Below are 25,059 nucleotides of genomic sequence, written 5' to 3' on the forward strand. Positions count from 1 at the left end.
GCCTCTGAGCTGTGACACTTACTACTACAAGGGGCCCCAAGCATGGTCTGCCCTCCCATGGCACACAGACAGGTGTGGGCATGAACAGTAGCATCTTTATTGTCACCTGATACCTCTGGCTCCTCCCTCCCCACCCTGCCCAGTATAAGGTATGCTCCTTCCAATAGTCCGAGGGCACCTGCTTGGTGTGTTTCAGTCCTCTAGTCACCTGTAGAGGGATGACTTCATGTGGGACTGGGGTCGGGGAGAGTAGGGCCAAGCCAGTTGCCTCCCCTAGCAGAGTCTGGATACCCACAGGAAGAGCTGGGTCCCACCCTTTCATAGCCTCTGTCAAGGATGTCTTTAGGGCCAAGAAGGCAGGTAGAGTGGAACACACAGCAAAATGTGTGAAAGATACAGAAAGATTTGGAGTAGAGTGGGCACCTTCTACATCAAAGAGAGAAAGAATGGAAGGAACTGCCCAGGCTGCTGTGGAACCCACTGAGGTGACCAGAAGCCAGCTGGAAAGAGGGCAAGAGGAGGTGAAGAACAGGTGCCAGCAGATAGTGGGGGAATTGCAACTGGTAGCAATTGGATATTCTGGGGAGACAAGCAAGCGCCAGAAGCAGAGGAAAGTGAGAAGCCCTAGCAGGAAAGGCCCTAAGAAGGTCAGGGAAGCTTCTTTTGAGACTCAGGGTTCCCTCTCTTCTTCAACCTTGAATGTGATCTTTCCCACCCTTCCCCCAACCCCCACATGCATCAGAATCCACTTCCAAGAGTCCTTCCCTGAGTCCTGGAAAACCTCCCATAGGTATAGCTCAGCACTGCAGCTTCCAGGTAGCCCCTCCTTCCTGTCAGCCTCCTGTTGTGATTCTGCCCAGTGGGTTCTACTCACCCTCTACCAGCAGCTGTGTGTCAGCACTGTCCTGGCCTGCTTGGCAGCTGTAGGTGCCCTGGTCCTCAGGTCGGACGTCATGGATGACTAGGCTGTGGGTGGTGCCGTGGCTACGCATCTCATACTTGTTTCCCGGGCACAATTCGACCCCTTCCCGCATCCAACACACGTGGCCCCCAGGGCGGGACACGGTCACCTCCAACACCGCTCTGCGGTTGACCAGAACCGTCTTCTCGCGAGGTGGGCGGCGGCACATCTGGAGAGGCAACGCTGCGGTTGGGGGACAGGGGCTTAATAAGGACACGCACGGCCCCTAGAGGAGAGATGCATCTTCCCTGCCTACAACCTTCACTCCTGGTACAAGCCCTCCGTGCCACCAGTCCGTTTCCCTGCGTGCCCAGTTTAAAGTCTCTTCCTCTCCGTCTCCTCCTGAGGAAATGAGCTGCTCTCTGTGACCTGCCCCAAGAGAGCCTCTCAACGAGGAGTGATGAAGACAGCATCTCTAGGACCAGCGGCTAGTCAGTCAGTCCTAGGACGGGAGATGAGGACCTTCCCTGTCGCCTTCGCCTCAGAAGCTTACCCTCCACCTCCAGCCGAGCCAAGGACTGGGCAGGTCCCGCCTGGAAGCAGACTTCTCCGGTGTCCTCGGTTCGCAGCTCGCTCAGCACCAGAATGTATTTCTTCCCTGGGGGTGGGGGTGGGGAGGTATTGAGGCCTCAGCCGCTTCCCGGGAGAATTTGAGAATGAAAGTGGCACCCGAGCAAGTCCCGGGGAGGTTCCGAAACGCGCGGAATTGGAGAGAGGACACGAAGAGGAGCTAGGCAGGACTCAGCTGGCGGCGGAGAAAGTCCGGGAGACACCAGCAGTGGGGATGGTGGGCGTGGCCTGCTCGAGCTAGAGGCGGAGCTTATCTGAATGGGGCGGAGTCTGCCTGAACCCTGGGCAAAGTAACAAGGGGTCACAGAGGGTAGAAAGGCCACACCTTCCTGTCGGATGCGGACGCGACCTCCGGGTCTCAGCGCGCGGCCTCCGAGCTCCCAGCGCCCGGTGGTCTCGGTCTCCGACACGGTGCACTCGAACGTGGCGCTGTCTCCTTCGCGGGCGCTAACCGACCGGAGTTCTCGGAGCACAGACACCTCTCGTTCTGGGGCGGAGCCGGGAGCGTGAGGCGGGGGGGGGGGCGGGGGGAGGGCGGAACCAGTACACATCCGCCACGCCCCCTCCCTAGAATTGGGTAAGCTGTAAGGGGCGCCCGAAGTAGTACCCTGGCTTCTCTGGGTACCCACCGCGCACGGTCAAGCGTGCAGGCCCGGAGCGAGCTGTCCCTACAACGCAGTTGTAGGTTCCGGCGTCCGTGGAGCAGCAACGCCGCAGAAGCAGAAGGCGGCGCGTGCCAAGAGCCTGGAGCCGGAGGCGCTGGCTGAGTGGCAGCGCCTGCCCATCCTAAGGGCGGGATTCGCAATAGGTCAGACCGAGCCCAGTAGGATTCTGGAGGCTGCGACCCTGTAAGGTGGCACTGTCCTCTGTGGATGTCGAGCTAGCTAGAAGCGCACTAGTGGATCCCTTGTTCCCCAGCTAGTTAGGGTTGGAATCCCACGTCTTCCCTTTCTGGTCACTTTTCTGAGAAGGTGCCATCCCTTGGGGACTTTAGAGCTGAGAATTGGCACCAATGGTACAAAAAGCCCAAAGCTCTGCACGGACCCACCGAGTGTGGATTTTAAAATTGGTTTTCGACATAGACTCTACTATTGACTGCCCTTAAACAACTAACTCTGTTCATCCCACAGAATGTATTTCTTAGCCCAGTGATGACAAGGTGTACCCTCACAGGGTGTTGTAAGGATTAAAAATGATTAAATGTGACATCAATCTCAGTTCAGTACCAGTCTCACAGGTCCAGTGAGTGTTAGTTTCTTGCCCGAATTATTGTTATGTCAATAGGTCTGCACTAGGGCCATGCTCTGACCTTCTCCCATATTACGTCAGCCAAAGTCTGGGAAAGCTCGCACTCGAACGTGGCTGTGTCACCTTCAGTCACTTCTAGGTCCTGTGGCCCCTGCACAATAGTCACTGGGACCTCTGAGAGTGGGTAAGAGAGAACAATGCCAAGGGTCAGGGGGGTGAGAAATGAGAGTCCAGCTTGTACAACACACAGACATAGCAGGTCAGTGACAGACACATGCAGGTGGTCGGTGGAGGCCACTAGTGAGTGTATGATGTTTGAGGACAGGAAATTTAAGGGAGTGGAGACAAGGCAGGGACAGAGAGCCAATGTGGTAGGTGTCACATTTTGAGGTGGTCAGCAGAGGACATGCTGGGACTGGAGGGCAATGGCAGAGGTGGAAGAAGAGATACCAAAAGGATCACTCACATACAGACAGCAGTGACCACATGGCTAGAGTTGACAGCCAAAGACACTGGGCTTTGGGGGGGGCATAAAAGTGTTCCACAGAGCATTGAGGGTCCCTAGAGGTATGGCTAATGGGGAACTCATTAGGGCTGAAAAAGAGGGCCTCAGGCAGAATTGGTACTAGAGCTTTCTCTGGTACTTCCTCAGGGGGCACACTTGGGCAGCCAAGAGAGCCACGGAGTCATAGTTAGAGTAGCCAGTGAGGACATGTCCAGGTATGCAAACAAGAGACCATACAGACATGGGATTGTTCGAGGTAGCACTGGATGCAGGGCCACAGACAACAGGAGCAGCTGTACTCGAGCAAGGCAGTCACTGGGGGCCCACACAGATCCAAAGGGCCCAGAGATTCCTCACTCTGGCAGGATGGTCAGTAGAAGCCACATGGTTACATCAGTAGTCACACACAGGGATTTAGCAGGCAGGGGCCCAGAGGCCACACCTCTCACTGTGAGCCGAGCAGCACACCGAAGGGTATCCGCAGTGAAGGAGACACAGCCTGAGTCAGCCAGACCCAGGCTGCTTAGCACCAAGCGGTGAGTACGGCCTTCTGAGTGAATGTGGCACTTGGGCCCTGGGTGCAGCCGGACTCCACCATGGGTCCACTCTCCAGTCACACCCTCCTGGGACAGCTCCAGCTGGAAGGTGGCACTGCCCCCCTCATGGACAGTCACATCCTCCAGAGGCCGAAGTTCCCTCAGCTGCCGGGCTAGTGTGGGGAGATGAGAGAAGGATGCCAGCTCTGGGCAGGGTTCAGGGGCTCACTCACCCCTAGCATGCTGTGCACCACCCCCAGCACCCAATCGAAGGCCTTGGCTATGCAAGTTCAGACTGGGTGGGAGAGAGGGAGGGAGGAAAGGACAGACACAATTGGCTAGATTTGGTCAGGGGAGAGGTGTACTGTGGTTAGGAAAACATGGGAGTGTTAGAGTTTGGGGGCTGAGGAGTCTCAGTGGGGGGTGGTGTGACATTGGAAGGAACAATACAACCACTGGGATCAGAGCCATTATTTAACATATGACTCGTCTATGTCTATGCACCATGGGATCTTTGACAAGCTGCTCTGGCTTTTTCTAAGCCTAATTTTCCCTACTGCACTAAATCAGTACATCTCAACCTTCCTAATGAGGTGACCCCTTAATATAGTCCCTCATTGGTGGTGACCCCAACCATAAAACTATTTTCATTCCTACTTCATAACTGTGCTCCTGCTCTGGTCATGAATTGTAATGTTAATATCTGGTATATAGGGTATCTGATAGGGGACCCCTGTTGTTCAGCTAGCAAAGGGGTCACGACCCACAGGTTAAGAACCACTTCACTAACGAGCAGTGCCACTCTGGGTTATACTATGATGAACACACATCACCCAAGACAGCCAATCACCAAGGTCTGATACCTCAGCTAACTTCCTCAAAGACTCTGGACCTAGAGATCAACCCTATTTTTTTTTTTGTTTGTTTTTGTTTTTGTTTTTCAAGACAGGGTTTCTCTGTGTAGTCCTGGCTGTCCTGGAACTCACTCTGTAGACCAGGCTGGCCTCGAACTCAGAAATCCGCCTGCCTCTGCCTTCCAAGTGCTGGGATTAAAGGAGTGTGCCACCACCGCCCGGCTGATCAACCCTATTTTTAAGGAGGTTTGTTTCAGAGAAATTGCATGAGGTTACCCAGGTAGCTAACAGAGTGCTCCAGCATGGGGTAGTGGGTGAGAAATACTATTTGCCAGCCATTTTTTCAAAAAATAAATACAGAGTCTTTCTGGAGTATAACATTTATGTTGCTAGAAAAGACATCTTGGAAATTGGGAGTAAAAAACAAAGTCCATTTGGACTTCTGAGGTAACTAGAAAACATTAGTAAGAGGTTTTTGGTTTGAGCAGGAGCCTTCTGGCTCTAACCCCAGATTGGGACAGCCAGGGCAGACCTTCCTCAGCAGAAAGGAGCACTTTGGTGGGAGGGTCTCGGGGACTCTGGGCCAGCCCAGTAAGTGATGATTTAGATGAAGATTGGACACTCACGCCTCACACTGAGCCTGGCCAAGGTGCGGTCGTGGTGGCTCTCACAGCCGTAGGTACCCTGGTCGGTAAGTAGGACACCATGGATAGAGAGACGGTGGACATGGCCATCCTGGGCTGTGGTCAAGCGAGAGTCCAGGGGAAGAGGTTCCCCACCTCGTATCCAGCGAACAGCTCCAGCGGCACCTACTCGGCCTGTCTCTACCTCAAGGTACACATCCTGACCTTCCTCGGCCCGCACATCCTGCAACCGCCGCAAGAACAGCAGCTCTGTCTCTGGAAGGGAAGACAAGAGATCATGGAGCCTGGATGTTGAAGGCTATCTCACTTCTAGGCCACGGTTGTGAGGGGTTACAGGGAACAGAGGATTTTATGCTCAGTTGCACTAAACCTCGAACATGGAGCCTGGCACTCGTGTCAGTGGCTCCAGCTCGCGCAGTCACAGTCCCTGCATCTTTGAGTTGGCAGCCTCGGATGATCAGGGTGCGGCTTGAACCATTCAGGACCATTTCCAGCTGTGGCCCTGGTGTGACAACAGCTCCATTGCGTAGCCAGGTGACTTCGACATCTGGTGGTGAAACCTCACACTGGAATGTGGCATCGTCACCCTCGTGGACTGTCAGGGGCGTCAGTTCAGAGACCAGCTTCACTGGTGGGAGCTCTGGAGGGAGGGGTGAGACAGTGACCTGGATACCTTTCTCCCTTTGTCCTTCTCCACCTTCCCTCAGGACGCAAGCTCTCCTTCTCCCACCAATTACCACAGCTTGAGTGAGGCTTTACTGTGTGTTGGTTGCGGGGGGGGGGGGTCTCCCAAAGACTAGGATGCCAATTCCTGGCCACATTTAGTAAGCTCCTTGAAATCCCAGCCTGGCACCTATTCCCAAATCTCTAGTACCAATACACTATTTACTATGTGCCCTGTTACAGCATGTAGTAGTCATAGCAACCTATCTGCTATCCCATTTCAGAGCTTGGGCTCAGAGGAGTAAAAAGGCCCTGCAAATATCACACAAGTCCCAAAGAGCAGAGTCTGAGTTGCACCATGGGCAAATTGATTCTAGAAGCCTTCCCTCCCACCCTCGCACTGGGCCATGCTAGGAATTTGCCTTCTTACAGTGATAGTCATGAACGCATTGGTGGGAACCATAGGGAGCAGTTGGGTGAGGTGTCAGAGATGCAAAGGGCCCAGAGGACAGGAGGTGGTCTTTGTGGGTGCCAGAGACAGATGGGTGTGAGGGGTGCATTGTTACCTTCCACACTGACGATGAAGATGCGACTGTCCTGGGGTGCGTCGCACAGGTATTCCCCAGCATCCCCTCTCCGTGCCCCCCGCACCCGCAGCACCTGCCTCGCCCCGGCTTGTTCCAGCTGCACCCGCCCCTGGCTTGCCAGGCGTTCCCCGTCCTTGTACCAGCGCACAGGGGCCCCTGGCCTGGAGAGGTGCACCACCAGCTCTAGGTCCCCGCCTGGGGTGCTTCGAACCCTCGTCTGGGCTGCCTCGGGGGCCACTACCCGCACCGGGAGCTCTGTGGGGTCAGAGCTAGGGGTCACTGGGAGGGCAATGAGAAGGGCAGGGAGACAAGCTGAGGGAACAGGGCAAGGGAAAGATGTGATGTCTTAGGAAAGTAGGGGAGCCCTGGATATGGGGGACTACTAAGGCTTTCTGCCCAGACTGTACTCACCAGCCACCTGGACATTGAAGCTGATGCTTGGGGCGCCAGGGGATGCACCGGATTGGCAGGTGTAGACACCTGCGTGAGCCAGGTCTGCAGCCTGGATGCAGAGGATTCGGCGAGGACCCTCAGCTCGCAGCTCTAGTCCTCCGCCTTGCCGCACAGGGCTCCCATTGTGGCTCCAGAACACTTGTGCGCTTGCTCGGGACAGCTCACAGCTCAGCACCACTGGCTCCCCAGGAACCACGCAGAGCGGGTTTGGAGCTGCCTCTGGAGCCAGAAACTGCACTGGAAGCTCTACACAAAGAAAGGGAGTTGTAAGCCCAAGCCAGCCCCTGCCACCCCACCCCAGGCTGGCCCGGCACACCCACCAGCCAGGCTGACGTTGAAGGTGACAGCCTCATCTCGGGTTTCACATACATACTCCCCGGCATCCTCAGGCTGGGCGTGGGGCAGGGTGAGAGTGCGGGCAGGCCCCTCGGCACCCAGTTGCAGCGCATCTGACACCTCTACCTCTAGCCCATCCTTGTACCAGCGCACCTGAGACCCAGCCGGGGCCACTTCGCAGCGTAGCTCCACGTGTCCTGGAGCCCCAAACTGCAAATCCAGGGATCGGGCTGCTGGGTGCACAATCCTCTCTGGTGGAGCTGGTGGACGGGCAGAGAAAAGGGCACATGGTTTTGATCGATGGTCTCTCCCTGCCTCTCCAATACACCTTATAGTAAGGACCTGAGGGCTCATATGAAGAAAAGGACTTGCCCAAGTTCATTCAGACACAAGAGGCAAGTCAGAATCATACCCAAATCTATCAGTCCACTTCTCCTTAGATCCATCCCCATTTCCTTCTCTTCTAAGCTTTGCCTCTGACACACTTAGCTATTGCTCTTTGATAAACCATTTATTTTGCCTTTTTTTTTATGCCTGACTACCACTTCCCAGCGTGAGTTCCATGAACACTGAAACTCGTAGCTCACCGGTTCACTTTGTACCCCAGCATCTAGGATGGTGCCGAGCAAATGCTAGTTGTTTGATAAGCATTTGTAGAATGAGAATGAATGAATGAATGAATGATGCTAACTGCTGGGCTACCTCTCAGCAGGCCTATGGACACTGTCCCAGCTTAAATTGAGTCTCTGATGACTAAGACTGAGGAGTTTGGGAAACAGAGACATGAGGGAAGGGAAACAGGGGGAGTAGGGACAGTGGATGTCTGTCCCATAGCACCCTGTCTCTCTACCTCCCTGGAGGTGTCCACAGAAACTACCCACCTGTGACAGTGACAGTGAAGAAGGCTGAATCATCCCCAGCATCACACACAAACTCGCCCCCGTCCTCTGGCTGGGCAGCAGGCAACACCAGACGGCGACGAGGCCCATCACTTTGGAGCACCAGGGCCTCACTCTCCTCCACCTCTAACCCATCCTTGTACCAGCATACAGGAGCATCCTCTCGAGACAGCTCACATGTGAGCACCACACATTCCAAACTCACAGCATTTAAGGTCACCTCATCCTGGGGGTATATGATCCGCACAGGGGGCTCTGCAGAAGAGGGCAAACACAACTGTCACTAACTAGCACGACCTGGAAGCACATGGGCCCCATTGCCCATGTGTTAAAAATAGCCCTGAGTTCTGAATAGCACAGTAGTAACAATGTGTCCCTGATCTGTCCTTGAAATCCTCAAGGCCAGACACAGAATCCAGAATCTTCCGGACTTTAAAAGGATGCAGTTCTCATCCGGTAGCTCTCTTCAGGTCCTGCCTCTGCCCCTTGTAACTATTCCCACTAACATGTAATGTATTTACTCTCAGCAAGATGTACTAAAAGACACAGTCAAATCTCACAAAGATACAGATATATCCTAGCCCTATCAGGTAATTAAATAATTAAGTATGCATCAGTTAAACTCAGTTTAAATAAAATAAACTTGACTGCTAAACTTCTGATCTTACTACATAGCCCTGGCTAGTCTAAAACTTACTATGTAGCCCAGAATGGCCTGGAAAACACACAGAATCACCTGCCTCTGCCTCCTGAGTGCTGGGGTTAAAGGCATACACCACCATACCAGATGACTGCTGAACTTTTAACAAGCCTTTTGGCTTTGAGGGATTGGGGGCTTTCAAAATTGTGCAGGGGTGGGATCAGGATCTGTAAAAAAACGAACACTTCCTAATGCTCCAGTCATAGCGCTGAGCACTCTGAGCGTTTAGCCTTACACTGACGTCTGGAGGAAAGGGCTATGCGGTCTCCATTTTCTAGATGAAAGGAGGCTCGCAATGATTAAGCAGAGTTGCCCTTAAGGTCCCAGACAGCTATAACTCCTAGGACAGGAGGAAGCATTCTGTTCTAGGCAGGCTCTTTTGCTGCAGGCAATGGGAGGGAACCCAAGCCTCCCACTTGGAGCAACTAGGGACTGAATCTTTGTATACCAAAGTTAATACCTGTCTAAAAGTTTTCCAGGAATGCTACACTCTGTTTCAGGGAGCTCATCCTCAAACACAGGCCACTCTTCCATAGAAAAGGAGCTAAGTTAATACTATTGACCGTCAGCAAGCCCAAGTTTGCCCATAATAACCATGCAGTCTTGCTCTCTAATGGACTAAGCTTCCAGAAGACTAAAGTATATCTGGCCCCCTTGTGGTAGGGGTAGGGAACTGCTGCCTTCCCTGCCTAGGACTTTCCAACTCTCTGCCAGACCCAGCCACAGGACACTGCCGAATTGAGCACATGTGCTCATGTGACAGCATCTTGTGGAGACAAGATGGACAGGACACTGCCGAATTGAGCTCATGTGCTCATGTGACAGCATCTTGTGGAGACCAGATGGAATTCTTTTCCCAAAATGTCGATCCAGTCATGACAAGGTCAGGAGATTACAGAAGGCAGCTTCTGTATGAAATGGCGATGGAAGAGGATGAGGTAGTGAGCTGGGGGTAACGATATATCTACAGAAGCCATTTGGTAGAGGACTTGATCCACTCTGGCCTGGAGGTGAGGTGGCATTTGTGTGAACTTTACTGGGAGGCGTACAGTGCTTTGTGATTGTGGCTGTTATGTCTGGCCAGGGCTGGGAACAAGAGAATGAAGGAAGGTAGCTGTAAAATTGTGTGCACAGCTTTGTTGCAGTTGTGGAATCTATCTAGGGTATAGTGAGTGAAGTCCCTAAGCAACTCAGCCTGGGCATGATTCCTTGGGCAAGTCAGGGAAGAAGGCAACAGGGCTATGAAGAATAGGGTGTTGTCCTTGTGCTGCCACTGGGGTCCTTCTGTGATGCCCAGAACTGCCTCAATGTCCCCCACTACCATGCACACTGGGGATGGTGCTGTGGGCTGCAGTCCTGAGGTGGCTGGCATAAACCACCACCATTTCTAGCCATCCTCTACTTCGCCGTACCTAGAATATTCTCTGCCCACTCCTGAACTCAACTTAGCTCCAGTACAAGTAGGTAAACATCTTCATTACCCTGACCAGGATAGCAGCCACCCGCCCAGGGATTCCTACGCTGTCCTTGACAGCCTACGCTCTGACATGTGTCTGGCTTTCTTACTAGGCCGTGCTCTTTGAGGAGGAAATACACGTCTGTTCATATGCTGCTGAATACACGGAGCCCAGCCTATATTACAGTGACCCTGAGAGACTTCCTCCCAGGTCCTCCCTGCCTGGTGTTTTGTGGAGCCCTGGACACTAATTGAACTTACTTATCATGAGGTTTCTTGGAATGTTTATTGGTGCGTTTATTGGTTTAACACAGGGGTTGCAAACTGCGAGGGCCAAGTAGGCTAAGCTAATGGCTCAAGAAGTCTGGGATAGGCAGGAGGAATGGCAGGGAGGGTGGGACAGAGAAATGGGGGCCCCATACTATGGGGCAGCTGCTACTCAGTGCCAGCCGTTCGTCGCCATGGGGGTAAACGAGACCAGAACCGCTGGGTCTTCGGCTTTTTCAAGAGGACGCATAACTCCGGGTTGTTATTTGGACTGTCCTGACTTTGGTATGACTCTGCAGGCCAAACAAAACACATCTGTGGACTGCACAGAGTCAGAGTCCAACGGTCTCCCCATTTGTGACCCCTGGTTAGCAACTGCCTTCCCAGCTAGTCTGGAGGCTAACTGACCACCAGCCAGGCACCTGGCCTAGATGGCGTTCAGTCAGTGAGCTGGTTGAACACAGCTAGGCCACCTGGCCTAGATGGCGTTCAGTCAGTGAGCTGGTTGAACACAGCTAGGCCACCTGGCCTAGATGGCGTTCAGTCAGTGAGCTGGTTGAACACAGCTAGGCCTGGCCTTGTTGATACCAGAGAAGGGCTTGTTGATTCCAGCTGAGATTCCAGGCTCTTTCCAGCAGGGACCCTGGTGCATGCACCCTCAACCCACACTTTCCTCCCTGGCACCAGCAAGCTTGCATGTGGAGAAACATTCACTCAACACCCCTCAGGCTCAGGGTTGTCCTCTGGTGACTCTGGGGGCTGGGGTGGGCCCACACCTGTGACGGTGATAGTGAAGGAAGCCGACTCATCATGGATTTCACACAGGTACTCGCCAGAATCCTCAAGCTGGACAGAGGGCAGCACCAGGCGGCGGATGGTCTCTTCCTTCTCCAGGAGCAATGCTGGGCTCTCCACTACCTCCTCCCCATCTTTGGTCCAGCGCACCTCAGCCCAGGGTCGGCACAGCTCACAGGTCAGCACCACACGTTCTTGGCGTACAGCTGCCACATACACTTTGCCATTGGGGTACACGATCCATGAAGAGACATCTAAAGGACAGAGACATGTGATTCTAGGCAAGAGGGGATGGGACTGGGGTGTCTTGCTATCTTCCTAATGCAGGCCTATCTCTTATGCTTTGAAAATCAGCCACGTGTTGAAGACGTCATTCACTAGGCAGTCGCTCACAGCTAGCACCACACAAGCCCGAGAGTAACCATCATGGCCACAGAGATCCAACCACGATCTCCAAAGTACAGAAAGCTTTGTGTGGAAACTGTGTAATGGGGAGTGTGGAGTCAATGTTAACTGTAGAAACAGTTTACATTCTCTGGGGTGGGACAAACATTGGAGGGGGTCACGATGGCTCAGCAGTTAAGAGTACTGATTGCTCTTCCAGAGGTCCCAAGTTCAATTCCCACCAACCACATGGAGGCTCACAACCATCTGTAATGGGATCCAGTGCCCTCTTCAGGTGTGTCAGAAGACAGCTACAGTGTACTCATATCCATAAAATACATAATTAAAAAAAAAATAACAGGGGGCTGGGTCTCAGATGAACTGGGGTCCCATACAGGCCTCTGAGACTTTCTGACCCCTTCCACACCTGATACCACCTGCTCTGTAACAGAACTACTGTCCCCAAGGAACCATCTTAGCAGGGGACTCCTGGAAGATGGGAAAGGCGGGGCTCCCTGGTGATGAGTAACCAGGACTAATGTGCTCAGGACTCGACAATACAGGGAGGAGAGAGGGGGCAAGAAGAGCAACACACAGGAGCATGTGTGCCAGCTGCTCTCACCTGTGATGGTAACTGTGAAGTAGGCACGTTTGTCTCCTGCAACACACTGAAACTCGCCTCCGTCGGAGGGCCGGGCTGCAGGTAGCACCAGGTGGTGATGGGGCCCTTCATTTTCCAATACGATGACATCACTCTCCTCCACCTCCTGCCCATCCTTGTACCAGTGCACAGTTGCGTCCTCTCGGTCTACCTCACAGGTCAGCCTGACACACTCAGAGGTGATGGCATGGACAAACACGTGCTCTTGGGGGTCCACGATGTGCACTGGGGAATCTTGATGGGGAAAGAGATGGATCATAAACACCCCTTACACAGCAGACTCCAGGGCGGCAGAAGGTCATCCTTCTGGTGGTCGGTAATTAAAGCCATGCTATGCAGGAGTTTGGGGGCATGTTGGCATAGAAGCTTAGGTATGATGAAGATGACACAGATCCCCAAAGGCAGCTGAGTGGGAACACAGAGGGTAGAAGGCATCCAGGGGTCATACAGTGACAGTCAACATTGACATAGGCAGAAAGGAGAACCCAACCACAAGACACCTGACCAAGTTTACTGTTCAAGGACAGGGCAGAAAGTAAAGGCCTGGAGGATGACTTAGTCAGCATCAAGCAACCACTCCACTGGGCAGTGGTGTGCTTTGTACACAGGCAGTAACTTGAAGGCCCAGATGTTAAGGGCTTGCACGCCAGGCTGGTGTTGTCATGGTGCTATGGAATGGCTTGATGGGAAAACCTTAGGTCACTGGGGTCTATCTTCAAAGGTGGTACCCCAGCCTCTTCCCCTTACTTCCTAGCCATGAAGATGAGCAGTGTGTTCTGCCACATGCAACCCGACCTTTGACATCCAGCAGCTCCACCATAATTTCAAAACAGTGGTCTTGGGTTTGAATGCCCAGAACAACCCTTTCTCATTATCAATGAGTATCGCAGGTATTTCCCTACAATGGCATGTTCCCTGTCATGGGACATACTCAGGATGGGGTCACAGGGTTTCCTGAGTTGAAGCAGGATTTCGGCTCAAAGGGATCAGCAGCTCCTATGCTGACTTCCTTGAGAGTCAGCTTGAGTCAGCGTCTCACACAGCTGGGGACAGCCTCAAATCTGCATGTGTCACTCAGCTGAGTTACTGTCATTGTCAGCTTTCTAAAAAAGATCCCTCAGGCTCAGTCCTGAATGTTTCCCCAAGGAGACCTGGGAACATGCATTCTAACAGGCTTCTAGTGTACTCCTGTCTTATGTGAACCCCTGGACCAATACACGTAACACTTCTGCCTACTTCAGCCATCATGAGTAGCAGGAAAAAGCCAGGCCTGCGTGTGACTCCAGCCCGCCATCTGTGCTGGCTGCCGGACAACAAGGAAGTCACAGTACTTTTTTGGGCCTCAGTGTGGACTGGAGATGATGCATTATTGAGTTGTGAAAGCTGAACAAAACAGCATACCTGCAAATGGCCTAGCACAGCTCTAGTCCCGGAGTAGGTTCTCATTAAGTGGCAGCCCCGCCTCTTTTCTTCTATCAATTGCATTCAGCCCCTCACGCAATCCAGCAGAGGGTGTATACGCATAGGTGGGCAAGTGAGATAGATGATGTGGGAACATGAGAGATTTAAGGTGCAAATGTAGGTCTAGGGACGCATCTCGACAATAGAGTGCTTACCTAGCCCCACAAGGCCTTAGGCCCCAGCCCCAAATCACAAAACAAAACACCCTCCATAAAAGGGGCCACCCACCAAGCCTACAGACCACAAGGGCAGGGTTTACAAAGCTCCCCAAATCAGCCTCAGCCAGAAGCAGCCAGCAAGGTTCCTGACCTTGAACAGTGACAACGAAGAAGGCCGAGACCCCTTCTGTTCTGCATTCAAATTCACCACTGTCTCGGACTTGAGCCTCAGGCAGGATCAGTCGGTGTTTCCGCCCATCCATCTTTACTACGAGCAACTCGCTCTCCTCCACCTTCTGCCCATCCTTGTACCAGGTTGCTGGAAAATCCACTCTTGAGAGCTCACAGGTCAGCACTACCCGTTCAGAGGTCATGAAGGTCAGTGACACCTTTTCCCGAGGACTCAGGATGTGCACTGGGCTTTCTGCATGGGGAGAAACCTGGTCACTTGCAATGTCTCTATCTATTCCGCTCCTCAGCTATGCAGCCCTTTCTCCAGCCTGTGTGCTGGTATAGGGGTGAATACATTAACAAGACAACTGTAGTCAGTGACTAAAGCCAGGATGTCGGTTAGAGTTTAAAGCAGGTTTGAGGGTCAAGGGGGAAGAGAACGGCGGCATCTACTGAGTAGGCACGTAAAGTGCTAGGTTCAATTTCCTGACTTAAAAAAAAAAAAAAGAAAAAGGACTGTGCATTGCTATGGTTTGGTTTGGATATGATCTGAGTTATTCCCGGAAAGATATTCATGTCATGGGACTATAGTCCTCAGGGTGGCAGTGTCTGGAACCTCTAAGACGGGAGGCCTAGGGAATGAGGAGGAGGAAGAAGTATTTGTAATGGTGAGACTTAGTGGGAGGTAGTTCTCAAAGGAACCCAGTCAGTTCTTGAGTATGCTGCTACAAAGCAAGTTCATCCTATGTACTTGGTTCCTTCTGATCCTGACTGCCCTTCTATTTCTTTGTCATGGTCTGACTTAGTGAAAAGCTGGGATAGGGGTCACTAAAGACTGGGTTGACCAACTTTGGACTTTGAGTTTCCGGAACTGTGAGCTAAACCAATTGTTTTCCTTATAAAGTACCCAGCATCAGCTACTGTTATAGCAACCGAAAAAGGGCTAACTTAGGTTTTTAGGCCACTGCTTAAGAGTAGTGGTTTTACTATACTCTAGAATTCTTTAAGAGCCTGTCTCTCCTGGTGCCTCTGGTGTTAGTGGTCTTTGGTTACACTTGGAAATGCTACTTTTGAAATTTTCTGTCTTTGCTCTCTACCGCTGCTGATGTTGGAAGCTACCACTGTAAGACCCCAGATTCTCTAGCAATAGCAAGAAAGCTAAGCACTAGGATGGCCCTTGAATTTTTAACATCTGCCTCCCCAGGCTTGAGTAATGCTACATTCCCTTTCCTTCCTTTTTAAAAAGGAAGTAAGTATTAGGGGTAGGGTGCAGTCCTGGACCCAAATGACTTGGATTCACAATCCAGTATATCACTCATTAACTGTAACTCTGAGCAGGCCATTTAACTTCTCTGTGCCTGTCTTCCTACAGGTACAGTGGAAATAACTAAGAACTTGTTTTATGAGGCTATCGGGAGGACTGTGCTAATAACTAAATCAAGTGATTACGGCTGTGTCTGGTTCAAGCTGAAGACACAGGAGACAGGGTTTCATTAGGTAATTAGACAAGAGGACAGAAACCAGGCAGGGACTAGGGCCAGAATCTGTATCTTTCAAATGAGTGGTCAAGTATAATTATTTTTTGGTAGTTTTGAGTTGAACCCATGCTGGGCAAAGTGCTCTACCACTGAGCTATACCCAACTGCAAAGGAAAACAATCCACAGAATGGGGATGACCATTCTCAAGAGAAGCTCTCTACGCTGGGAGTTGAAACTGCCCTTCTGTGTGTCTGAGCTCTCAATCTGTGCCCATCACGAACGCCCCTTATTCTTCCAGCCCAGCTATGAGAAACAGGTACAGCATCCGCCTCATTCCACAAACAAGACTTCTGTGCTTTGAACCTATCTGCCTAGGCGTCCATCTGTTACGAACCTTGGATACTGAGGGCAGCAGAGTCTTGCACACCAGGGCAGCTGAAGCCTACCAGGGCCCCACTGTCCTGGTGCTTGACAGCTTTCAGGATAAGTCTGTGCTGGAGGCCCTTCTGCTCTATTCGGTATCGTAGGGCTCCAGGCTCCACCTGGCCCTCCGGCTCATTACTCTTGAGCTGCTCTCCATTCAGGAACCAAGAGCCCTGGATGATGGTGGACAGATCAAGGGAGAAGACAGCATCTTCCCCATCATACACCTGCACATCTTCCAGGCCTGACACCAGGCGAGCTGTGGGCACTGGGACAGAGACAGGACACTGCTGTTAGAACCAGAAAGGGCAAGAGAAGGCAAAAGCTAGAGATGGGAGAACACAAGGACTAAGAGGCAGAGAAGGACTGGGCCACAAATGAGCAAGTGGCAAATGATTAACTCACCAAGGTGAGCAGAACCATTGAACACAACATGGGGACTGCGGCCATGTTCACTGACTGTGCAGATGCGAAAACGGTAGTCGCCTTCAGTGGGTACACAATCCCCAGGCACCTCTACAGCTCCCGACTTCTCAATGCTGAAGCACTGGATCCAATCCTCAGACCCGACTTCCTGCCGCTCTAGGCGGTAGATAAAGGAGGTCTCTGGAGGTGGCTCTGGCGGCTTCCAGGTCAGCAGGACCGTGTTCTTTTGGCCTTTGAACATCTCAACCAATACGGGGGGCCCAGGAGGACTGTGCTTGACACCTAAGGTAAAGGTGGGATGAACCTTGTAGAAGCCCCCAACAATACCCCTGCTTTAAATCTACTTTCCCAGCCCAGGCACTGGCAACCGGCAACGCCCCTGCCCTGGCCCTCCTGTTCACAAGCATCCACGCTCTCACATTTGACTCTGAGCAGAGTGGTAGTACGGGAGTTGCCCAGGCTGAAGGTGACCTCGCCAGCATCTTCTCGGGTCACCCCTGGAAGGACTAGGGCATGCATATGACCACAACTGCTCTGGCAGATGTCTGGTAGCTCCTCCCCATCACGGCTCCAGCACCCCTGAACCCCAGCTTCCTGAGTTTCCACCAGCAGCACTGCATTCTCTCCTTCCAGGACATCAAGCTTCCGGGGCAAGCGCTTCAGGATGGGTCCTGAGACGTGGATGGGAGTCCGTCAGCCCAGGAACGAGACACCACCAGCCTCAGCCTCCTCCCACTGGCCAGCTGACCTTTGACCGTCACATTGGCCACAGTGCGCACTCGGCCCCGCATCTCACACAGGTAGACACCATCGTCATCTGCCTTCAGCTTGTGGATGACGAGGCGTCTCACAGCGCCTTCCTCAATCTGCTCGTACTTGCGGCAGGGTAACAGTCGTTGGTCCTCTCGGAACCAGGCGGTGGGAATTCGAGAGTTGGGTACTTTACACTCCAGCACTGCGATCCCATGCTCTCGGCCCTCCACATCCTGCAGGGGCCGTGTGAAGCGTAGGCGGGGTTCTGTAGAAAGAGAACAAGATAAGGCTCAGGAGCCTAGCTGAGGAGGAGAACACATACCAGACATTACTTGCTCTTCCCAGCAGGTTAGGAATGGCAGCAGAGTTCCCAGCTAGGTTAGTTGGCCTAATTCCAGCCTGACCTGCTCAGCAGCGGTATCTCCTTGAACCTTATAACATTTATGTGTCTCAATTTGCTCAAGTGTGAAATGGGGAGGGAGGGCAAGCACTGAACCAGAACAGTGATTTTCAGACTGTCCCCTAACTCTACAGCTCTTCCCTAATTCTGCGAGGGTCTCTATTAAGTTTCATTTTAATACAGCATTCTAAGCATTTCAAAACCATGTTTCAGAAATAGGAAACCACTAAGAGAGTTAACTTGCTGGGGAAAACAAGGTTTGGTTCCACTTGGAGAAGTTTCTTTACTTTCTTGAGGACGGTCCAGTTTCTCACTGGCCTAGCAAGTTTGGGCACACTGAGTTGGGACTCTCGAGGACACTGCCACAGCTCAGGTACCACATACTTGGTTAAGTGCCAGGCAGTACTCAAGGGAACTTCCCAACATGTTCTCCTTGGAAGGAGAAAGTTGGGCAATCACTAGTGAAAATGTAATTCCTCAAACCGTGATCAAGTCCTATTAAGGGGAACTTTAGCTTCTTCCAGTGTGACTTAGAGTGTCTTGTTTTCTCTGGATTTTCTGCTCACGAGTACTGAAAAACATGTAAGGTCATTTTCCCCCCTCATCTCTTTTGCCTTCATCTTCTTTGAAACTTAAAAAGAATACAGACTGCCTGGCATTTTTCCTCCAGCACAACCACTTCTCCTGTGAATGAGCAGTGGCTCCGGGGAGGTTTGCACCAGCCTTCCTAACAGATTTGGAGCCCCGAAGCTGTGAACACAGCCTCCACTCCAAATGTGTGTTTTCAATACTGCAGTCCTCTTGTTCTCACTGCTTAGCATATAAACTTAGCCTTAGTTATTTACACTCACAAAATGGTCCTATTATTTTACAGATATTGCTACCGATGGGAATCCAGTTGGGAAAGGAGGCCTAAAAGAAAGAATAAAGGATAAGAATGTTCTGGAATTGGAAAGGTTTACAGTCATCTACTCCTTTGCTTAGTGGTTCTCATCATCTGCCTTGAAATCACCTGGATAGTTTGCTAAGAAATTCACCAGTGTACTGGTGGCATCTAAACCCGCATCCCTGAAAGTGGGAGGCAGGCTGGAAATGGGAATTCAATATTGATCTGGACGTGGGGGTGGACATGAGCAAAGAGGACCTCTGAAGGCACTGGAGGCACAGCGCTCTACCTTTCACGTGCAGCTGGACCGCGCTTAGTGTCTGGCCCGCCGAGTTGCGCGCCGCACACACGTAGAGCCCACGGTCCTTGGCCTGGCAGTAGAGCACCTTAAGTACAAAGCCACCGTCGCGGTCGCGGTACATGAGGCGGCGGCGATCGGGAAGCAGAGGGCGGCCCTCCAAGTGCCATTCGATCTCGGGCTCAGGCTTGCCCATCACGTAGCAGCGGAACTTGGCGTGCTTGCCCTCGTTCACCCAGAAGGTCTTGGGCGCGCATTTGAGCGACTCCATCACAGGTCTGGGAGTCTCATAGGGATCCTGGGGCGGGTTCTCGTGGGGCTGGTGCACCTGGAGCAGCGCGCCCGCCTGCGCGTGGCCGTGCGCGTTCCGGGCGTGACACACGTACACCCCGGAATCGGGCAGCCGCGCCGCAAGGATGCGCAACGTCAGGCTTGCGCCCTCGTCACTCGCGCCGCGGCCCGGCTCCAGCTTGAAGTGACTGCTGTCCCACACTTCGTCCAAGGCCATCCCATCCTTCTCCCAGTAGAGCTCGGGCTCGGGGAGGCCTCCCACCTGGCACGTCAGCACCACCTCCTCCCCTCGCAGCACCCACTGGGACTGGGGCCCCGTCAGGAACACCGGAGCGCCCTCTCCGGTGCCCGGCGGCGGCAGCGGACACTCGGAGGACTGGGGCTCGGGCTCTGGGGCTGGGGGTTCCAGCACGGTGACGGCGGCCGCCGCGTAGGCCTCTCCAGCCGCATTACGGGCGCGGCACACGTAGACCCCGGCGTCGGTGGGCAGCGCGCCGCTCAGCAGCAGGCCGTGCTCGGCGCCGTCCTCCGGAAAGCTCAGGCGCTCGGAGGCCACCAACTGCTGCCCGCCTTTCTCCCACAAGACGGTGGGCGGCGGCTCTCCCAGGACCACGCATTTGAGCTCGGCCTCCGCGCCACTTACCACCCGCACGGGCCGCGGGAAGCGTAGGAAGCACGGGGGACTCCCCTGATCCCCTGAGCCGGCCTTCATTGCGGCCGATGCAGATGGCCCGCCTGAGCGCGCGGGAAGGCCGGGAGCCGAGACCAGGGCGTGGCGGAGCGGGAGTTGGGACCGGTGGGACTCCTGTGATCACTGGTGCTCGCTCGCCTCCTTACTCTGGACCTAGGCTGCAGCCCTGCTTCGCGGCAATTCCTGGGCCCCGAGCCCAGAGCTCAGGGGGCAGTCCTTCCTGTTTGCCTGCTCAGCAAGGGGCCCTACAGCCTAGACTGCCCGCAGCCTGGCTTCCTGCTCTTAGGAGCTTCTTTTCCCAGCCCCCTCCCACAGCCTGGGCCTCTTTCCCCTCCTCCCTCCCACCTCCGACCGCCAGGTCTCCAACTGCCGGCCAGGCCTGGGCCTGAGTAACTTTGTCGCCTGCAGCTGCCAATCCCAAAAATATTCTCTGATGACACAGCTGGAGGACAAGAGCCCAGACTGGCTCCTCCAGGCTAAGTATAGAACAGGCGGGACCACCTGCCCAGAGTCTCAACCCTAGGTCTTCCCTCCCACACTGGCCTAGCAGCTGCTATGGTTGAAAAGAGCCCCAGAAAGTCTGAGGGGGTTGGTGCATTCTGTCCTCCTGACAAATGATTTGATGACTGGCCAACCTTAAGCACCCAGGCACTTGCGGTACCTGATGTAGACTCAGGTGTGTGTGTGTGTGTGTGTGTGTGTGTGTGTGTGTGTGTGTGTTTGAGGAGTGGGTTGTATGCTTGCCTGAATGGGTCAGGTCACTTGGGGTGAGTACCCATCACAGCCCCTTCCCCCACATTCTTGGCGGGAGTGGGAGATAAGGCTCAGGGCCACAGACATCTGCGTCAGAGATAGGAGGTCTCAATGCCATGGGCAGGGGCAACTGAGACTGTAGGGCGTGGGAAGGACTGGGGGAGACTGGGGTGAGAAGGGTAGAAGAAGGCCGGCAGTGGGATGGGGAGGGGAGAGTGGGGAGGTCCCAGACAGAAAGGGCACAAGGCAGAGTGGGTTCCCTGTCGTCAGGGCAAGTGAACTATGATGATCCAGCCGTCCCTGCTGCTCCTTTTACTGTTGACCCTACAGGATGTAGACAGCTGCCAGGGGCCCGAACTTGTCCGGGAGCTTGTCCTGGCCAAGGTGAAGGCTCTATTCCTAGATGCCTTGGGGCCCCCAGCAATGGATGGGGAAAGTGGGGGTCCTGGAATAAGGCGGATGCCTCGAAGACATGCCCTTGCGGGCTCCATGCACAGAACCTCTGAACCAGAGGAGGAAGATGTGTCTCAGGCCATCCTTTTCCCAGCCACAGGTAATGAAGTTGGGGATTGGCAGGTCAACTTTGAAAAGTAGCCAGGGGCTGGGCGGTGGTGGCGCACGCCTTTAATCCCAGCACTTGGGAGGCAGAGGCAGGCGGATTTCTGAGTTCGAGGCCAGCCTGGTCTATAGAGTGAGTTCCAGGACAGCCAGGGCTACACAGAGAAACCCTGTCTCGAAAAACCAAAAAAAAAAAAAAAAAAAAAAAGAAAAGAAAAGAAAAGTAGCCAGGACCTATTTCATGGGCTTGGGAATCTGGCAGCGCTGGGTGTGAATGGCAGCCCCATTCCTCAGCTGACTTTGTGGCAAGGGGCCGGTTCCTAAGCTCCTCTGGCCAATGTCAAATAGGTGGCAGCCTCTACTTCTCAAGCTGGACTGATCCAGTGAGCCTAGCACACCTGGAATTACGAAAGGGAAGCTAAGGCTCTGTAGAGACAGGGCTCAGGTTGCTATCTACTGTTTGTCCTGCATGCCCTCTGCACACCCCCCCCCCCACACACACATACCCTGTTTCATTAGCTTTAGGTAGTTGGGACTTGAGAGGGTCTCAGATGCAGCAGAGTGCTTAGTTGGGGGAACCTGTCTGTGTTTCCAGGAGTCTCTTTCTCATCCTTGCATGTGTTTTCCATATCCAGATGGATGACTAGATGGGTGCTGGGCTCTTCCGGTCTAGCCCACTCTAAGGTCTCCTTGCTTCCCTGCCTTCAGCCCCTGGCAACATAATAGCAGGAAGTATGGATTTCAGATCAAATAGAATCCTGGTCTTGCCACTTCTAGCTGACTGTCAGTCTCTTTAATGTCTTGTCTTGAGAATGGATCAATTGTTAGAATTTATAATGAGAGAGACTGTGTTCTAGTCCAGCCCCAATCGCCAGTCTTGACGACAGCTGGCCCATGATATTTACTATAGTCTGTGTGTACACTGGAACAGGAATGACAGCTGTCCTTCCCTGGGAAGGACTGACCTCTTCTCTTCTCCTTTGCCTACCATTCTTTCTCTTTTCCTCTTCCTCCTCTGTCTATGTTAGTTTATGCATAATGCCTGTACGTGTGTGGAGGTCAGAGGTCAGAGGTTGACACTGAACATCTTCCTTAGTCACTCTCCACCTTTGTTTTTGAGACAGTCTCTCACTGAAGTAGGACCTCACTAATTCGTTAGACTGACTGGCCAGCAGAGCCGGAGTGTCTGTCTCCTCAGGACTGTGAGAGTACACCCTGCTCTTTATGTGGGTACTGGGATTGACCTCTGGTCTTAATGCTGAAACAACAAGCATTTTACCAACTGAGCAGTCTCCCTACCCTGTAACCTGTCTTTAAAAACACAGAAATTTGTCGTTTAAAGTTTCTGACATGCAGAGGTAAAGCAAAAGTAACAAAACACACTCATGCACCCAAGACGTAGGAATCACTTCATGGTCTCTGATAAACACTACCGGAATCTTCACAGCTTCCGGTACCTGAGGATGAAGTAGAGAGTGGAATGGATTCTTACACATTGCCCTTTGTATTAACTGGTGAAACCGCTTAGGAGACAATTTACCAATGTCATGTTTCGATGATGAATAGAAAATTGGGGAGCCTCCGTCAGTTTTCCCAAGACTCCAGGGGATGTCTGGGTCTAAGTGGCACTCGATGTTTGACACTGGGGGATGGCACCCACATTCTTCTCAGGTGGATGTGTTTCAGGTACCACAGATCAAGGCTACCCTCTCTTTCTCTTTTCTGTCCCTTGCAGGTGCCACCTGTGAGGACCAGGCAGCTACTGGAGGGCTCGCCCACGAGACTGAGGATGGTCTCTTCACTTATGTATTCCGACCATCCCAGCACATACGCAGCCACCGGGTGACTTCAGCCCAGCTGTGGTTCCACACAGGGCTAGACAGGAAGAGCACGGCAGCCTCCAATAGCTCTGGGCCCCTGCTAGATCTTCTGGTGCTATCCTCTGGGGGGCCCATGGCTGTGCCTGTGTCCTTGGGACAGGGCCCTCCACGGTGGGCTGTACTGCATCTGGCAGCCTCTGCTTTCCCTCTGCTGACCCACCCCATCCTAGTGCTGCTACTGCGATGCCCACTCTGTTCCTGCTCAGGCCGGCCTGAGACCACTCCTTTCCTGGTAGCCCACACTAGGGCTAGAACACCCAGTGCGGGGGAGAGGGCCCGGCGTTCAACTCCCTCAATGCCTTGGCCTTGGTCTCCTTCAGCTTTGCGTTTGCTGCAGAGGCCTCCAGAGGAACCTGCTGCCCACGCCTTCTGCCACCGAGCTGCCCTCAACATCTCCTTCCAGGAGCTGGGCTGGGACCGCTGGATCGTACACCCTCCCAGTTTCATATTCCACTACTGCCATGGTAGCTGCGGGATGCCCACATCTGACCTGCCTCTGCCAGTCCCTGGGGTTCCCCCTACCCCGGTTCAGCCCCTGTTTTTGGTGCCAGGGGCTAAGCCCTGCTGTGCTGCTCTACCAGGGAGCATGAGGTCCCTACGTGTCAGAACCACCTCAGATGGAGGTTACTCTTTCAAGTATGAGATGGTACCCAACCTTATTACACAACACTGTGCTTGTATCTAAAAACACCTTGTGTCCGCCCACAGCGGATGGCCACCATCCCAGGTCGTTTGTCAGCTAGGAAGAAGGTGGGTGTGGAAAGTAGACAGTTTCCACCTCCTTTCCTCTACGTCTATCTTTGTGAGGGTTCCATATCCCGCTCCACCCAGGTCCTGTGGATAACAATAAAGAAGGAAGTGTGTGTGACTTTGTATGCATTCCCAGCTGTCTTTGATAACGGAGTTGGGGAGGTCTGGGGTCAGAGAGAATTGCATTGTGGAATTTTGAGTTAACTGCTTTTGGCTTTAGAGATCGATAGTCTAAGAGGTAAAATTAGATGTGAATTTGTTGGGAATTTTGTGGACACCTAGTGTCCCAGAGCTTCGGACACCCACTCTAAGGACACATTGTCCCCTTACAAGCTGAACTTGACATGTCACACAGTCTGTCTGTCTTGTCACACCTAAAAGAAAGTTACTATCAGTGTGGTTTCATCTAAGGATGCCATACCCCAACCACCCCACCCCCCACACACGCAGCCATTCTCTGGTCTGGCTGACTGGTGTCTAGCTCAAGGTCGGGATTCATAGACATTGCAACCCCACTGGACAGTAGTCCAGAGCAGAGCAGATCTCGATGCCTCCTGAAAGCCTGGGTGGGAAGAAAGGGGCAAATGTCTGAATTGACAGTGTCACAGAGAAACTCAAGGAGAGAGGCAGTGTCCTACTGAAGTCTGATGACCAGAATAAAGAGCCAAGAACTCTCATTGGCTGAGGGTCTCAGGATTGCTAAGAAACTGGTTTTGGACCTCGCATCTATCCCCTAATGACTCCCACCCGTTTTTGAGACAAGGTCTCATCTTACAGCCCAGACTGGTTTTGAACTGAAGGCATGTATCTATCTTGCCTCAACTTCCCAAGCGCTAGGGATTACAGATGGAGCCTCACTAACATGGATGGGACTCAGGCTCTCTTGGTGCTTCCTCTATATCTTTACACAACATTTAGCTTAGTATATGATGTCAGAAAGATAGAAAGATAAGCCACAGCCGGGGAAAAGTGTGCTTTTCGGTGAACTGGTTCATATACTTAGTATGCACACCGAGGAGAGCGGGGCATGGTAATAAACTGTCTGTCTATCTGTCTGTCTGTCTGTCTGTCTGTCTGTCTGTCTGTCTGTGTGTCTTTCTGTCTGCCTTTCTATCCTTTTTATCCCTCATTTGTTTCCTATCAATCCATTTTGCCTCTAGAA

At 52.9% G+C, this 25,059-nt stretch overlaps 2 protein-coding genes across 5 annotated transcripts; one reads left to right on the plus strand and one right to left on the minus strand.

Moving 5' to 3' along the window:
* Window positions 1–75: 75 nt before the first annotated feature.
* On the minus strand, window positions 76–20,227 carry Obsl1 (obscurin like 1). Of its 3 annotated transcripts, XM_028760719.1 has the most exons (21): window positions 18,966–19,977; window positions 17,386–17,655; window positions 17,057–17,308; window positions 16,617–16,919; window positions 16,183–16,479; window positions 14,290–14,562; window positions 12,481–12,753; window positions 11,456–11,728; window positions 8,239–8,511; window positions 7,342–7,617; window positions 6,980–7,267; window positions 6,548–6,823; window positions 5,689–5,958; window positions 5,301–5,573; window positions 3,727–3,993; window positions 2,841–2,953; window positions 2,161–2,317; window positions 1,857–2,018; window positions 1,455–1,559; window positions 875–1,144; window positions 150–208 (listed from the first exon to the last, which is right to left on the minus strand). In XM_028760719.1, exons 1-21 carry the CDS (start codon window positions 19,975–19,977, stop codon window positions 201–203), a joined length of 5,691 nt encoding a protein of 1,896 aa, XP_028616552.1. In that variant the 3' UTR covers window positions 150–200. The 3 variants fall into 3 exon arrangements, with proteins under 3 accessions (XP_028616553.1, XP_028616552.1, XP_028616554.1); XM_028760720.1 differs by lacking the exon at window positions 6,548–6,823 and having other exon boundaries at window positions 76–208; window positions 18,966–20,227; XM_028760721.1 differs by lacking the exons at window positions 150–208; window positions 875–1,144; window positions 1,455–1,559; ... (8 more) ...; window positions 7,342–7,617; window positions 8,239–8,511 and adding an exon at window positions 10,680–10,972 and having other exon boundaries at window positions 18,966–20,220.
* Window positions 20,228–20,696: 469 nt separating this feature from the next.
* Inha (inhibin subunit alpha) lies at window positions 20,697–24,026 on the plus strand. 2 transcript variants are annotated; one of them, XM_028760695.1, is made up of 2 exons: window positions 20,697–21,262; window positions 23,003–24,026. In XM_028760695.1, exons 1-2 carry the CDS (start codon window positions 20,992–20,994, stop codon window positions 23,830–23,832), a joined length of 1,101 nt encoding a protein of 366 aa, XP_028616528.1. In that variant the 5' UTR covers window positions 20,697–20,991; the 3' UTR covers window positions 23,833–24,026. The 2 variants fall into 2 exon arrangements, with proteins under 2 accessions (XP_028616528.1, XP_028616530.1); XM_028760697.1 differs by lacking the exon at window positions 20,697–21,262 and adding an exon at window positions 21,936–22,569.
* The last annotated feature ends 1,033 nt before the right edge of the window (window positions 24,027–25,059 follow it).

Source organism: Grammomys surdaster, unplaced genomic scaffold, assembly GCF_004785775.1.
Source record: "Grammomys surdaster isolate TR1022 unplaced genomic scaffold, NIH_TR_1.0 126546, whole genome shotgun sequence".
Taxonomy (NCBI): domain Eukaryota; kingdom Metazoa; phylum Chordata; class Mammalia; order Rodentia; family Muridae; genus Grammomys; species Grammomys surdaster.

Coding starts and splice junctions, on each gene's coding strand:
- Inha (XM_028760695.1), top strand. CDS start 20,992: ATGATGATCCAGCCGTCCCTGCTGCTCCTTTTACTGTTGACCCTACAG. Junction 21,263..23,002: donor CATCCTTTTCCCAGCCACAG/GTAATGAAGTTG, acceptor TGTCCCTTGCAG/GTGCCACCTGTGAGGACCAG.
- Obsl1 (XM_028760719.1), bottom strand. CDS start 19,977: ATGAAGGCCGGCTCAGGGGATCAGGGGAGTCCCCCGTGCTTCCTACGC. Junction 8,512..11,455: donor CTTCACTATCACCGTCACAG/GTGTGGGCCCAC, acceptor CCTCTTCTGCAG/AGCCCCCTGTGCGGATCATA. Junction 6,824..6,979: donor CTTCAATGTCCAGGTGGCTG/GTGAGTACAGTC, acceptor CTGACCCCACAG/AGCTCCCGGTGCGGGTAGTG.